This window comes from Amyelois transitella, chromosome 8 (assembly GCF_032362555.1).
Source record: "Amyelois transitella isolate CPQ chromosome 8, ilAmyTran1.1, whole genome shotgun sequence".
Lineage (NCBI taxonomy): Eukaryota > Metazoa > Arthropoda > Insecta > Lepidoptera > Pyralidae > Amyelois > Amyelois transitella.
Window position 1 is genome coordinate 44,385 of NC_083511.1, and position 16,284 is coordinate 60,668.

A 16,284-nucleotide genomic window follows, 5' to 3' on the forward strand; every position below is an offset into this window, starting at 1 on the left:
ATAAAGCAGGCTAAAAGATAAGTGTTAATTTATTAATATAAATCGTGTGAGTGTGGTCACCCACTGGCCACGAGCACGTTGGTCTTGGCGGCAGGCGCGTCCTGTGCGGGCTCGGGGCCGCCGCCGCGCTGCACGCGGATGTCGTGGCACTCGATGTACTCGTTGATCTCCTGCCCCTTTTTGGTGAGTTGCTCTTGCAGCGCCGCCAGCGCCTTTGGGAGCAGCTCGCGGTTGTTCTCCAACTCCGGCAACACCTCCGCCACCGTTCGCTCCACCAGCACGCCGCCCACCATCCGGAAGCACTTGCGGCTTCCCTCTACACCCTTCAGAGTCTCGATAACGATCCTACCCGAATAACCCAATATTTTAATTCAGTTAGAGTAGGGTGGACCATACAAACTACATTTATAAATTGCTACATTGAAAAATTTACGGTTAGGGTATTCAAACTTACTTGTGTTCGTTTAGATCCATTTCCAATTCTGATATTTTATTCGCAAGTTGCCTTTGTTCGCTTCGAAGGTTTTGGAATCCGCTGAAAATTTCATCACCAGATTTTCCTTTGCCGCCTTTTGAGGGTGCGGGTTTAGCCATTATCTCTGGTTTTTCTGCGAGTTTAAATCAAAATAAATAACTGATTCATGTGCGAATATTCAAGATCATCAAATTCCATTGAATTCATCTCATATTCTGATTGTCATTTCGGTATAGGAAAGTGTTGCCAACTGAACTCAAGTTAAAAAATCAGTAATCATAAGTAAAATAGAAATATGTGTTACTTTCTAGCTACATAAAACATGAGTGAAATCAGTGAAATAAAGGGTGTATTGACGTATATTCATGATATAAAATTGGATAGGATTTTAATAAAAAAGTTTGGTTTGTTATTAAATTAATTGTCTGGTAATTATTTTTACGGTGTGATTCCCGGTACTTCAGATTAGAACCACTCCATGTCTTTTCTATGGATGCCGTAAAAAGCGACTAAGGGAAAGGCTAATAAACTTGGGATTCTTTTTGTAGGCTGACTTAAGACGCTCGGTCTTGAGCTTCGCGTTTTAAACCTTTTTGTAGGCAAGGGGTTCGTAATCTGTCACTATTTGAATCTTAATCCCATCATTTTTCGTCATTATATCTGAAAGTGATCTTTTTATCATTTCAAGACTTTTTGCTCTGTCTACCTCGCAAAAGGATATAGATGTGACTATTAATGTATGTATATATTTGTATATTATTATGAAGTATTTATCCCTTGTAACATTATTCCCTTGACAGAGCTTACAGTCTAGAAAATACTCCAAAATTACGTTCAGCTGGATAACATAATGATGTTATTGAGATTCAAATATATTCCTTCGCAGATTTCGTAATAAGGATAGTAGGATCAAACGATAACTTAATGATGAAGCGTTTACTGGTGTGGTAGAATGGTGGCAGGAGGATAAATTGTACGTCCTATTTTAATAAGGCAATAATTGAATCGACATGTTTTGTGCCGTGTGGTTTCCGGCACCAATACAAAAAAGAATAGGACAACTCCATCTCTTTCCCAAGGATGTCGTAAAAGGCGACTAAGGGATAGGCTTACAAAGTTGGGATTATTTTTTAGGCGATGGGCTAGGAACCTGTCACTCTTTGAATCTCAATTCTATCATTAAGCGTTAATTAGCTGAACGTGGCTATTCAATATTTTCAAAACTGTTGGCTATTTCTACCTCACAAGGTAGACCATATGATTGAATGTATGTTTTCGAAAAACAATAAAATAAAAAAAAAACAATAGCTATAAAATAGGCTATTACACTCTTTTTTGAAAACTGTTTTAAATCAATCCTGAGACTGTGTTATACCTATAGAATTTTTATTAAAATTTTTTGAAGCCGAAAAGTGCTCTAAAAACGATTTATTATTTATGATTTTGTATTTTCGCGCGAAAACGCCATCCGCCATGCTGTTTTGACTCGTGACGTCATACTTTTAGTAAACAATACGGCTCTACGTAAGACTAAAGTAAAAAGATTTTTGTAATAATGAATTACAATACATATTGTTGGTGTCTTGTTCCTGAATGCAAGAATACAAGTATAAAAACACCAGAAAAATTGTGGATTCCACTGCCAAGTGATATTAAAATGAGAAACCATCAACGTATTAATCCTCGGTAGATTTATATTGTCTGCTTTCAGAAAACCGTCTTCCATGATTCTATTAAATTATTAAAGAGTAAAAACCCAAAAACGTGATAGAAATTTTAAAATTTCAAAATAAACAGAGCCTGACATCATCAATATGTTTTCGATTCGATATTTGTTTACTAAAAGTATGACGTCACGTCAGTACCCAACATGGCGGATAGCGTTTTCGACTTTTGAAGAACAGATTAAAAAAGAGGATTTTTTAAATTGAATTATAAAATCCATATTGCACTTTTATGAATAATGATCGATGTTTTTCTTTTATTTTTTACAAAATCTATAAGATACGTGCATTTTTATATTTTTTTTTACATAGTGTAAAATAGCCTATTGTTCCTTCATAATTATCTAGGGAAATTTTTATAGCTTTTCGTTTTTAACAAGAATGAAGTTGGAAATACTCTAACAGATTTTGAAGCCTAATTTTGCCATGCTTGAGTTGAAATAGTACCTAGTTAAAATAATATTGGGGGTTCAAAATTTTTAGGTTAAATTTTTTTTTTAAATTATTGTAATGTCATGATCATAAGTTTTATACGGCTTAATTAAATACATCAAAGATTAATGAGACCAAGAATTAAAAGCCAAATTACAGTGGTAGGTACATACCGTTCGTTTGCTCTTCGTATAGATTATAAGGTACGTTTACCTTATCCTTAGGAAAAAAAACCTACGAAACATTAAAAGATCGAAGCGAAACGAATTTTCCGATGCCAACGTTATTTATTGTCATCGTCAGTTGTGTTGTGAACGTCAAAGTCAACAAACAATAATGAAAACTTCCAACTAAAGAGTAGGTACCTACCTAGAGAAAAAAGCATAAACAGAAACAGAATTAAACAAATAATACAAGCTTATCTTTAAATAATTATTTTATCTTATTGTAGGACGGTAGGTAATATTTCAATATTGTAGGTATATTAATAGTTTGTAGTATATATAATTGCTAGCACGAAGACAATTTCGTTTTACTTAGGTATAGTTTCACAACTCTGTCTCAATTATTTTTGTGAACTTTCCTTGTAACTTATTTTTCAGATACAAGGGGGATTAACTATGAAAGAGGAGCCAGTGTTGCTGGAGAGGTCGGCTGACGCCAAGGAGCTGGCAGACGCCTTCACGCATGCCAACAGTGCCTCCGACACTGTATGTGTATTTTCATTTATTGTGGTTTGTTCCGTATCGTCTTACTGTTTTTTCACAAGAAAATAATAATGCATTCTATCTATGACCGATTTTTGGAAATCTACGATCCTAAGAAGGAAACCATAAAATTGATATCAGTTCAAATTTGGATTGGTCATTTTGTAGAGCATTCAACATCCTTCTAGTAATACTTCTATTGTCACAGGATGCTAGCCCATTAGCCCATAGCCTACAAGAAGAATCTCAAGTTTATTAGTAAATCTATGTAATGCTGAAAATATTGTAAATAGGTATGTAAAATATGTCATGACCATACTTTTGGTATGAATATAATCATAAAAGGGTTGTCAAATCAATACTGTTGCCATTTCTGGCATGTAAGTGATAAGTATTTGTTTTCATTAATACTTGTAAACTCACCCATTCCACCAACTGTGGTCAAAGGAAGACAGTCTTCCTGTGAACACTGTTAATGCCAGGATCATATTGGTCAGTGTTAATTTCTGTTTGCGTTAAATAATATTTCTTTACATTGTCAAGAATACTGATAGTCACCTAAGTCAAGGTGTTCATGATTTGTATCTTTGATGTAATTACTAAGCTAATGATGCAGTAATGACATATGGTAAATTTGTGTCAATTATGACTTTAGTATAAAATGTGTTGCTAGTATAACCTTGATCTGCAACTTACATTCTCATTCCTAATTTCAAATTTCAGCAGCTTAGGCTGTGTGGTAATAAGTCAGGTAATCAGGCTGTTAGCATCTTTTGTTTGTCGGCAGGACTTGTCGGAGGCGGCGCTGGGCGCGCTGCTGGAGGAGGAGGCGGAGGGCGGCGACGCGGAGCGCCGTGTGCGGCGCCTCGGCGAGCGCGTGGCGAGGCTCGACGCGCTCAACGTGGCCGGCATGCTCGCCGCCGCCACCGAGGGCGGGGGCGCCGGTAAGGTTACATTCATAATGCTAATACTATTAATTTATTTATTTGGTCTACCATTGTATGCTACATTGATACATGATATATTTGAGGCGCGCGCCTGTCGTCGCGGCTGGAGGAGGGCGCGGCGCGCGGCGCGGAGCTGGCGGCGCGCGTGCGGCGCTGCGCGGCGCTGGCCCGCGGCGCGCCCGACGCCGTGCTGGCGCGCTCGGGCGCGGCGCGGGCCGACGCGGGCGCGCGCGCGCTGCTGCGGGAGCTGGCCGAGATCTACGAGTGGCTGGACCCGCCGCCGCTCCGGGACCTCGACGATCTGGCCGAGGTGACTTGTGGTGCAGTTATTCCTTTGTTTTAGTTTGAAATGAATTTGGCTATCCTACTAATATTATAAATGCGAAAGTTTGTGAATATGTCAGGATGTCAGTAAGGATGTTTGTTACTCTTTCACGCAAAAACTACTGAACCGATTACGATGAAAATGGTATGTAGGTAGCTGAAGACCCAGAATAACATATAGGCTACTTTTTATCCCGGAGTTCTCGCGGAATTGATAGGGTTTCCATGCGGACTAAATCGCGGGCGGCCTCTAGTTATCAATATTTACGATTTTATTTAAATGTTTTTCAGTTTTTGGGTATACTCTGATTTTAAATGTTGAACTTTTAATTAATAAAATTGTACCTAATGACTACACCTACTTATATGTATAGGATTGTTCAAATTCAATTTTTTTTTTCAATATTATGGGAAACCTCTTATCACTTAATAATTGTCACATCTTTTGGTTTCACAAAATTGTTTGATATCAAATAAATTACTTAAAACTAAGTTTATTGCCGCTGCAGCATTTTCTTCAATAACATTAACTTCACAACTATCCAAACTTAGAAATGTGGACGAGAAAATGCATTGTTTAGATTAATTAATGTAAAATTATATGAAATTTGAATTTCAATAATGTGTTTTTATGGATACAATGTGCATTGTTTTTAAATAAATGAATATGAATTTGAATGTGAACAAACGTTCTAAAATAGCATTTATTGGGCGCGTCGTGCGCAGATATCGCTCGGCAGCGCGGAGGGGCGCGCGCGCGCGCTGGCGGCCGCCGCGGCGCTGCGCTCGGCGCTGCGGGGCGCGGCCCGCCAGCCGCCGCACCGGCGCCGCCTGGCCGCCGCGCGCGAGCGGCTGCGGCGGCTGGCGCGCGCGCGCGACCAGCTGGCGGCGGCGCTGGCGCGGCACCTCAACAACGCGCTCATCCACCTCGCCAACGAGGCGCGCGCGCACCACGCCGACCTGCTGCCGTACGCGCCCTTCATGCGCTGGCTCAAGGACATGGACGAGAAGGCCTTCGACGGGCTCGCCAAGGTAAGTCTTCTGCTACTATTGTAATTTGTTTTATCTCTCAAATATTTCGACCCAAGATTGAGTGGGCTAGATTGTTTCCACGAAGACACTCCTGTGTCGAGAACCAATAGTTGAAAGAAGTAAGAACTTTTGTAGGAACATGAAATGATTGTACGATCACCACGAGTCACCCGCGCCCGCAGGTGTACGTGAGCACGTGGTCGCGCGTGTACGAGCGCGAGACGCGCGCCGCCTGCGACGGTGCGCGCGCGCAGCTCGCTAACAACAGCGAGCAGGCCGACACTCTACTGGACGGGGTACGTTTATTATCTACTTACAACCTACAGATCCACATACATTTCTTTTAATACTTAATTTTTACGTTGATACCAATCAAGGCAGATCGACACTAAAAGATAACCAAGAAACCGAAATAACTATTTGTTGTTGTTATTATAGTATTATCACATAAAAACTATATTTACTATCTTATATTTCTGTAGCGTATAACTTTATTATTTATTTAATAGGTATTAACATTCGTCGAAAATCTCTGCAACGCCGAACAAGATTTTTGTGCGCAATTCTTTTATTTGGACGTCGATGTCAAGGTGAGTTTGTTGATTATATTCGTTAAGGATATCTAGGATCAACAACATTGTTTTGAATTGGTTGAACGCGAAGTGTGTTGCTATATTCAAATTCAAATTCAAATTCAAAATTTTTATTCATTATTATAGGATATTATTATATCGCTTAATAATTGTCGTATGGTGTAACAACTTGGTTGACGTCAAATAAATTACTTAAAAACTAAGTTTACTGCCGCTTCCAAGGCGTCAGTGCAGAAGAAGCGGTAACAAACTGCACTGCAGCATTTTCATCAACAACGTCAACTTCACAATATTAAATTATACTTAGAATAGAATGTGGACGGGAGAATACATTGTTCACGGGAGATTTATATATTTATGAGATTTAATATTGAAAAAAGAATATATATATATATATATATATATATATATTATGGATTGCCAATTTTAAAAAGATTTATGTACAGAGTGTACTGAAATTTTGATTTAAGTTCAAATTAAACTACAATTAATTACGAGGTTCCTGTGCCAAGCTCGAGCCAGATGTTTTTATCATTAAGGTAATCATCAGTCCTATAATAAGCCTTCCCACAAAGTACTTTCTTTACATACTCTTTGAATTTTCGGTTGGGCATATCAAGAACAGACTCCGGCAACCTATTATAAAATCGTATACAGTTCCCCATAAATGATTTACTGACTTTGCTAAGCCTATGAAACGGCATGACTAATTTATGTTTATTACGTAAATTTCTATCAGTTGTGGCACTAACTTTTTGAAAAAAAGAGGTATTTTTCCTAACATACATTATAAGATCAAAAATGTACTGGGACGCTACTGTAGGTATGTTTATTTTCTTAAAGAGTTGTCTTAACGAGTCTCTTGGTCCTAAGCCGTAAATTGCGCGAACGGCCCTTTTCTGAATTATAAAAATAGTTTGTATATCAGCCGCGCTACCCCATAAAAGTAAACCATAAGATAACAAGCTATGAAAATAGCTAAAATAAACAAGCCTAGCTGTAGCTACATCTGTCAATTGTCGGATCCTCCTAACAGCATAAGCGGCAGAGCTAAGTCTATTGGATAGTTTAGAAATATGAGCACCCCACTGTAGCTTTGCATCAATTATAATTCCTAAAAACTTTGTATTTTCAACAAATTCTAATTTCTGGCCTTCCAGTGTTATGTCAGTATTGGCCTGCCTTACGTTTGGAAGGGTAAATTTAATGCATTGGGTCTTATTAGCATTTAAAAGAAGATTGTTGGTTGAGAACCAGATAGATATGGCCGACAGTATATTATTAACCGAACTTACATTTTCGCTATGGCGATCTAATTTAAATATTAAAGAAGTGTCATCGGCAAACAGCACTATACCCGCCTGTTTTTCCACCATAAAAGGCAGGTCATTGACATATACCAAGAAGAGGAATGGTCCTAAAATTGAGCCCTGAGGAACACCCATTGAGACGCTTGATCCGCTTGACTTTACTCCATTAATATCTACAGTTTGAAGCCTATCAGTCAAATAGGATGCCATTAGTTTAGTTGATTTGTGGTCAAACCCATATTGACGAAGTTTACGCAAAAGTGTCTGATGATCTACGCAATCAAATGCTTTAGAGAGATCGCAAAAGACTCCAACTGAATCCTGTGAACTCTCCCACGCGTCATAGATTTGAGTAACAAGTGCTACTCCCGCATCAGTGGTGGACTTCCCGGCAGTGAACCCATATTGTTGGGAATGGAAAATGTTATTGATTTTAAAATATTGTTGCATTTGATTAAGCATCATCTTCTCAAACACCTTGCTCAAAACTGGCAATATAGAAATAGGTCTATAATTGCCAAGGACTGTTTTCTCCCCTTTTTTGAATAGAGGTATTAATTTGCTACATTTCATTAAATTTGGAAAAATACCCTCATCAATACATTCATTAAATATAAAAGCTAGATCAGATGCAATAATATCTATGATTTGACTTATGATACTAACAGACATACCCCAATGGTCTTCAGACTTTTTCAAATTAAGTTGTTTGAACGCCTTTAATATATTATCAGAGTTAACATATTTAAATTTAAAGACAGATTTGATGGGAGTTGTGTTATTATTAAGTAGGGTTTCAGCGCGCAATGGACAAGAGTCAACGTCAGAAGTTAGCTCCACAGGGATTTTTGCAAAGAAATTATCAAAAGCATTTACTATGTCCTGAATTTTAGAAATACTTTTGTTACCGGATGATATTTGTTTAATACTGTCTCTATCTTTGATTTTGCCAGATTCTTTATTAATAATGTTCCATGTTTCTTTAATTTTATTTGGTGCGTTGTTTATTTTACTACTTATGTGCAAAGACTTGGCTTGCCTGCAAACTTTTTTAAATAATTTTGAATAATTTTTGACATATTCTACAAAACTGGGGTCAAAATTGTATTGTTTCTGGGCATATAAGTCATATAACTTATTCCTACTCTTGTGAATACCTACTGTAGCCCATTCACTGAACTGTAATCTATTACGAATATTGACTTGTTTCTGCTTGAACCTTTTTGAGTATTCAGCAGAAATCATATCAAATAAATTGTTATAATGTTCATTAGGATTATTTCCAGAATATGTTAAAGTATTTAATTGATTTGCAATGTTTATTTTAAATTTTCTTATGTTTTTGGAAGAAAGAGGTCTACACATAATTTTATCATTATTTAAATTGTTTAAGGACTCTTTCTCAAAGGTAACATATTGACCGGTGTGATCCGAGGGCAATTTGTGAATAATTGATTTCCGTATATAAAGATTATTGCAAAAAAAATTATCCAGACACTTGGCAGATGTAGATGTTATTCGGGTTGGTTCGAAAAAAACATACTCTAAATTATAATATTTAAACAAATTAATAAATTGTATACTAACGGTTGATTTAACTAAAATGTCAATGTTAAAATCACCACAAATAATTAATTTTTTATTACATTTTGAGGTAACATGTAACACTTGATCCATTATTTTTAAAAATTGTTTAAATTCACTGTTTGGGGGACTGTACACACAAACAATTATATGATGATCTAGCTCGGCACAGGTCACTTCGGCACACCGCTCAACCGAAAGTCTGGTTATGTCTGTTCGCTCTTTACAGCGAAGACCGCATTTGATAAATATCATAGACCCACCTCTAATTGCAGACTTTCTGTTTAAGCAGCTCACAATATTATAATTGTTTAGGCTGAACATCATCTCCCCCTCCATGAGCCAATGCTCAGTCAAACATAAAATGTCCACATTTAATTCTTCTAAAACTAGTTGTACTTCTAATTCTTTGCCGGGAAGACCTTGTATATTTTGATGGATAATTCTTAACCCTCGAGGGTTTCCCGTTGTCTGAGTGTGCAGTTTAAATTAACTGTCAAGTCAACAGAGTTACCATCACACAGAGTTGGCAATTCTGTAGTCAACTTATAATTAATATTTCGCTTACAATGTAAACTCATCCAAACATTAATATTACTAGCTACCAATGTAGCAATTTTGTTCTTATGGTATCTGGATAGAAATATTCTATCATTGGTCTTAAAACAATCACCTATGAAATTGTTTGTGTCAAAAAACACAAATTTGTCACTGTGACGACATGTCAACGAATGCATAACATTATTGAGTAGGTGAATGTTTTTATTAAGTTTTGGAGACTGGCAACTCATATATGGAAAAGCACATAAAATTATTTGGTTAACTTTTAATTTATTCAAAGATTCAAAACAGTTAATTATATCTTTCCTGCCAATTTTAAAACTATCACCAATTAATATTACTATGGTGGATTTATTATTTAAATTTACATTATTAATTCTCTTAATAATTTGGGTAAAAGATGCATTTGGCATGCAGTAATTTATAAAAGACTGATTTAGGGTATCACAAATATACAGGGCGAGGGCAGCGACGGCGAGCTGTCGGACGCGGGGTCGCGGCGCGCGGGGGTGGCGGGGGGTGCGGGGGGCGCGGCGGGGGCGGGGGCGGGGGCGGAGGCGCGCCGGCTCATGGCCGAGCTGTTCCCGAAGCTGGAGGCCGAGCTGGTCGGGCTCGTCGCGCACATCGAGCGCCAGGACCAATAGTGAGACTCTTTGTATAGTACCTACACCTTTAAATACAAATAGAGGGAACAGAAGTCATTTGATTCTGATTGCTATTTTGTTTTATTTTTTCTCATATTTATCATAAAATTCGACTGTTTTGTTTATTACGTTAAATTGAGCAATTAAATTATACAAATATAATAGCGGCGCGATGCGCGCGCTAGCGTGCGTCGGTCGTCGCGTGCTGGGCGCGGCCGAGAGCGGCGCGGGGGCTGCGGGGGGCGGCGCGGGGGCTGCGGGGGGCGGCGCGGGGGCTGCGGGGGGCGGCGCGGGGGCTGCGGGGGGCGGCGCGGGGGCTGCGGGGGGCGAGGCGCGGTGGTCTCGTGGCGCGCTGGCGGCAGTAGCGGTGGTGGCCAAGCGCGGCGCAGACAAGTTTATAGCAGAACGGATTGCCGCCTTCCCCGATGCCGTTAGGCAGGTGAGCCATCTTAATACTTCCTTACTTTGAACATTTTTGGTAAGCAATGATGAAGAAATGTTCGAATGTGTGTGTATGTGTGCGCAGGCGGCGCGGCGCCCCAAGTGCGGTCTGCTGAGCTTCCTAGCGGAGTTCGAGGAGTTCAGCGCCGCCGCGGAGGAGATCTTCGCGCGCTCCAGGCGCGCCGACCTCGACCGCTGGTGAGAAATTCCAGTTTATTATTCACTAGAGCACGTCCGTGATTCACTTAAAGATACAAAGTAACAATTGATTTTTAAATTGATAACATAATTTTTTTTTACACATTTTTGGGTTTGGTACAACATGAGCGTGTGTGTGAGGGCAGGTACGTGTCGCTGGGGGCGGGCATGCTGAGCGCCATCGCGCAGGCGGAGCACCCGCGCACGCCGCGCGCCGTGCTGCGGCTGGAGAACTACCACCGCCTGCAGGGCGTGCTGGCCGCGCGCCGCGTGCCCGCGCTGGAGCCCGCGCGGCTCGCCTGCCGCAGCCGGTACAAGGTCAGTGTACAGCCAGCACTAGCACCGCCTGCAGGGCGTGCTGGCCGCGCGCCGCGTGCCCGCGCTGGAGCCCGCGCGGCTCGCCTGCCGCAGCCGGTACAAGGTCAGTGTACAGCCAGCACTAGCACCGCCTGCAGGGCGTGCTGGCCGCGCGCCGCGTGCCCGCGCTGGAGCCCGCGCGGCTCGCCTGCCGCAGCCGGTACAAGGTCAGTGTACAGCCAGCACTAGCACCGCCTGCAGGGCGTGCTGGCCGCGCGCCGCGTGCCCGCGCTGGAGCCCGCGCGGCTCGCCTGCCGCAGCCGGTACAAGGTCAGTGTACAGCCAGCACTAGCACCGCCTGCAGGGCGTGCTGGCCGCGCGCCGCGTGCCCGCGCTGGAGCCCGCGCGGCTCGCCTGCCGCAGCCGGTACAAGGTCAGTGTACAGCCAGCACTAGCACCGCCTGCAGGGCGTGCTGGCCGCGCGCCGCGTGCCCGCGCTGGAGCCCGCGCGGCTCGCCTGCCGCAGCCGGTACAAGGTCAGTGTACAGCCAGCACTAGCACCGCCTGCAGGGCGTGCTGGCCGCGCGCCGCGTGCCCGCGCTGGAGCCCGCGCGGCTCGCCTGCCGCAGCCGGTACAAGGTCAGTGTACAGCCAGCACTAGCACCGCCTGCAGGGCGTGCTGGCCGCGCGCCGCGTGCCCGCGCTGGAGCCCGCGCGGCTCGCCTGCCGCAGCCGGTACAAGGTCAGTGTACAGCCAGCACTAGCACCGCCTGCAGGGCGTGCTGGCCGCGCGCCGCGTGCCCGCGCTGGAGCCCGCGCGGCTCGCCTGCCGCAGCCGGTACAAGGTCAGTGTACAGCCAGCACTAGCACCGCCTGCAGGGCGTGCTGGCCGCGCGCCGCGTGCCCGCGCTGGAGCCCGCGCGGCTCGCCTGCCGCAGCCGGTACAAGGTCAGTGTACAGCCAGCACTAGCACCGCCTGCAGGGCGTGCTGGCCGCGCGCCGCGTGCCCGCGCTGGAGCCCGCGCGGCTCGCCTGCCGCAGCCGGTACAAGGTCAGTGTACAGCCAGCACTAGCACCGCCTGCAGGGCGTGCTGGCCGCGCGCCGCGTGCCCGCGCTGGAGCCCGCGCGGCTCGCCTGCCGCAGCCGGTACAAGGTCAGTGTACAGCCAGCACTAGCATAATCTGTATTTTCCCAAATAATTAATCTGTTATATTTATTTTTTCAAATAACTTTGAAATCGTAGATGGGATGTGAGGTACATCGAGACTTTGTTTTTATTACCAGCTTATATTATTGGTATAACTACAGCAGTTTTGAATTATCTGGGAAAGATTCCTTTGAATTATTTTAAGCTGAGGATTATTTATATTAATTCACTAAGCCGGGCAGTTATTATTCAGGTTCCATATAATCGTTTCCACTTCAGCTTAATCAGTATTTGACAATCCAAAAGATGTGAGTGAAGCAGAGGATGTAGGAAGGGGATGCGAGATTGACATGGGCGCGCTGTCCAGGAGGCGCTGCGCAGCTACGTGACGACGTACTTCGGGCGGCCGCTGGAGAAGCTGGCGACGTTCTTCGAGGGCGTGGCGGAGGCGGTGGCGCGCGGCGTGCGCGAGGACGAGGTGGGCTTCCGCGCCGCCTACAGCAAGCACGAGCTGCGCCGCCTGCTGGCCATGTACCCCGCGCACGAAGGTAGGCGGAGCCACCACATTGATCGATTTATATTTTGTGACTGTTAAGCGAAATACCTACCTATATCAATTTCTGGAGCTGGTGTCCGGTCTTAAAGTTATAATTGTTGTCCCAGCGCAGCGGCTGGCTTAAGTCATTTCTGATTAATTGTATAAGATTTTGTAATAAATTACCAAAAAGTGTTGTTGATAGAAAATTCAAAAGGTACATAAAAAACGAACTTTGTAGGAAAGCCTTTTATAGCGCGGAGGATTATATGAATGAAAAACATGTGTGGCCCGAGTTTGACATAATACTCGTAGTTAAAGCCCTCTTTAATGCATCTGATTTTTTGACATGGTATTGACATAATTTGTGCAGCATGTACATGTTTTATTATTAGATTTAGTAATGTTCGTATCTAATTTTTAAAATAAATCTATTCTATTCTAATGACCGGCTACCATTGCGTTGTGTGTAAAATAGGGCAAAATTAACACTAAAGGTAACGGTAAATAACGTTATTTCCAAAAAGTTAACTGATACAGGTAAGGGCGAGATATCGGTAATGTAAATCTTATAACGTTATAAAACGATATTAAATTATGTACCTTCTATATCGTTACTAATAAACTATAAGAATAGCGATACCAATTAACTTTATTAATAACATTACCCATTAGCGTTTTAAATGTTTAGAACTTACTTCGAGGCTAACTCAATCAGTGTAATTTGTCCCGTATATATTTATATATTATTTATATTAAATATCGTAACCGTTATGTGAAATGAAAATCTGTTCTGTTTTATAAAATATAGGTAGCTAAAGTTTGTCTGTCGCAACGCAACTGTACGATACGCGACGCGATTAGAAGTAATCACGGCGAATCCGACATTAAATGAACGAAAACAGTCGTAACGTAGTTTTAGTACTGATAGGAAAAACGTTTAGAATTGCGAGCACTAGACTTTATTTTTCCAAGGCCTTGTATTTTAGAGAACGTAATGAATGAGGCTGCATTTACTGTTTGTGCGTGGCAGTCCGCAAGTCGCTGCACCGGCTGTACCGCACCGTGGACAAGCAGCTGAGCGAGGAGGGCGGCCTGCTGCAGGTGGTGTGGCGCGCGCTGCAGGAGGAGTTCCTGGCGCAGCACACCGCGCTGCAGGTACACATTACTCGTGTTACCCGTCCACTTGCCTGAATGTGCAGGTTTCCTCACAATCTATTCCCTTAGTCTAAGACCATCGGTTAGTATTCAAACTAATGCACATAACTTTGGAATTGTTACTTGGTACATGGCTGAGGTGGAATTGGAACCTGTGGCTTTCTGCGCATCAGGCATTTTAACCGGGCACCTTACCGATTCGACCACTGACGCTATATATATCTATATGTATTAATTAAATGATAAATGTTTCCAGTCCCGCATCGCGGCGTGCTACCCGGGCGCGGGGCTGGCCCTGCCGCTGAGCACGCAGGACATACTAGACGCCTTCTCCGACATCGCGCGCGAGCACTGACCGCACACGCATCATTATTTATAAAGTTATTGAAGCGCCGTGGCTACCGGACCACTGACTTCACTCATTACACATTGGATTGATTGAAGTACAGTGGAACACTCCCTGGGAGTCCAGTTTGGTCGTGAGAAATTAACTGCTTGGATCTTACAATCATTGTTATGATGAACTAAGATGTTTTATATTAGTATTGGCTATCACATATTTAATACATATTATAAGACATATTTACAAAGTTATGATTATGTATGATACATGCTTTATTGTTATTATATGCCTATAGAATAGATGACCTGTAAAAAGTATATTGTTTATTAAATTATTTTGAGTAAAAGTATACTTTATTTTTAATTCCGAAAACCTTGTTAAAAAGTAATGAAAAGCAAAAATCTTGATTACAATTTTATTGATTTAACGGCTAAATACATTATCCTTAGAATTAAGTCTCGTTCATCACACAAGTGTGACTGTGCTCCGATACCATCAGTTTAGTCGATGGACTTGGGGGGGTAGTAGTTGAGGTAGACCAGACCTGAAGCTTTAGCCTGGAATAACAGATGATTTGATTAGTTATTGATAACCAGAAATTCATATAGAAATTAAGAAATAAACCTGAAGGTGAAACCAAATTTATGATTGTAGCATTGTAGAATTTTAGTCAAATGTTAAAATTTTTTGATATGTACTTTAATTGCAACAACAAAGTGATTCTGTAAAGGTTTCATCTTTTAAGGTAGATACAGTACCTTAACTTTTCACAAGTGCTCTTAATTCTATCTCACTCAACATAAGCAAGTCCAATGATCAGTTGTTACCATATCTTATATTTTTCAAGCCAAATTAGTTTAGTGTACAAGGATAGCAATTAATGAATGAGTGCCGTGTGGTTCCTGGCACTAATAGAAAAAAGAATAGGACCACTCCATCTCTCTCTCCCATGGATGTCGTAAAAGGCGACTAATGGTTAGGCTTATATACTTGGGATTCTTCTTTTAGGTGTTGGGCTAGCACCCTATTACTATTTGAATTTCAATTCTATCTTAAAGCAAAATAGCTGAATCTGGCCTATCAGTCTTTTCAAGACTGTTGGCTCTGTCTACCCTGCAAGGGATATAGACGTGATTATATGTATGTATAGCAATGAATATACTAGGTACATACAGCGATTATACTTCCAACGGTGAAGGCGACTCCGAAGAGCAGCACGGCGTTGTAGCGGCGCTGGTTGGCGTCGTACTGCGCCTGCCACGAGCCGCTCGGCACGGGCAGCTCGTCCATGGACGGTGGCTTGAAGTGCTCTCCGCCATGGTAGCGACGTACTAATAGAATAAACATTTTAAAATCGATAACTTGATGCTTGACTTAAAATATCCAACCAGACAAAACCATACAAGAAAATATCATCAATTCCAAGGGCGGTGAAGATTGCGAGTCTGATTAGGTTATATTTTACTATTATGTAACCTTGCAGTGTTTGATACGAAGTTGGATTTCGACATTTTTTGATGAAAGGTTTTAAATGAAGTAATATGAAGAGTTTATTTATGTAAATTAATAGGTATAAGTTTATTTATAACCCGAATAAAGTGAAATAAAAATTATGGCGATGGAATTGAAATCTTACCTGTTTGCTGGAGTAGGCGAGAAACAATGGGCCGTGACACAAACATTTTTAAAATTTTAGATTTTCGGCAGAAAATCCAACTTTTGTTTTAATTCGGGAGGAAAAATAAATAGTTTCCTCAATTGATTTTGTAAAATGCAATGGAATGAATGTCTTCTTGGCTGTCCACAATTACTGTCTGTCAGCTGTCACTGT

General features: G+C 41.9%; 3 protein-coding genes across 5 annotated transcripts; 1 reads left to right on the forward strand and 2 right to left on the reverse strand.

Annotated features, from left to right (window-relative positions):
* Window positions 1–11: 11 nt before the first annotated feature.
* LOC106139196 (prefoldin subunit 2) lies at window positions 12–738 on the reverse strand. Its single transcript, XM_013340587.2, has 2 exons — window positions 455–738; window positions 12–345 (listed from the first exon to the last, which is right to left on the reverse strand). The coding sequence occupies exons 1-2, from the start codon at window positions 592–594 to the stop codon at window positions 57–59; spliced, it is 429 nt and encodes a 142-aa protein (XP_013196041.1). The 5' UTR covers window positions 595–738; the 3' UTR covers window positions 12–56.
* A 2,152-nt stretch (window positions 739–2,890) lies between these two features.
* On the forward strand, window positions 2,891–14,802 carry LOC106139187 (exocyst complex component 1). 3 transcript variants are annotated; one of them, XM_060945652.1, is made up of 14 exons: window positions 2,891–2,988; window positions 3,234–3,341; window positions 4,126–4,282; window positions 4,369–4,595; window positions 5,336–5,641; window positions 5,824–5,937; window positions 6,151–6,231; window positions 10,148–10,332; window positions 10,499–10,772; window positions 10,860–10,972; window positions 11,119–11,290; window positions 12,785–12,965; window positions 13,986–14,110; window positions 14,367–14,802. In XM_060945652.1, the coding sequence occupies exons 2-14, from the start codon at window positions 3,252–3,254 to the stop codon at window positions 14,463–14,465; spliced, it is 2,124 nt and encodes a 707-aa protein (XP_060801635.1). In that variant the 5' UTR covers window positions 2,891–2,988; window positions 3,234–3,251; the 3' UTR covers window positions 14,466–14,802. The 3 variants fall into 3 exon arrangements, with proteins under 3 accessions (XP_060801635.1, XP_060801633.1, XP_060801634.1); XM_060945650.1 differs by having other exon boundaries at window positions 2,948–3,086; XM_060945651.1 differs by having other exon boundaries at window positions 2,969–3,090.
* Window positions 14,803–14,854: 52 nt separating this feature from the next.
* LOC106139198 (uncharacterized) lies at window positions 14,855–16,278 on the reverse strand. Its single transcript, XM_013340589.2, has 3 exons — window positions 16,090–16,278; window positions 15,627–15,784; window positions 14,855–15,010 (listed from the first exon to the last, which is right to left on the reverse strand). Exons 1-3 carry the CDS (start codon window positions 16,133–16,135, stop codon window positions 14,954–14,956), a joined length of 261 nt encoding a protein of 86 aa, XP_013196043.1. The 5' UTR covers window positions 16,136–16,278; the 3' UTR covers window positions 14,855–14,953.
* Window positions 16,279–16,284: the final 6 nt, after the last annotated feature.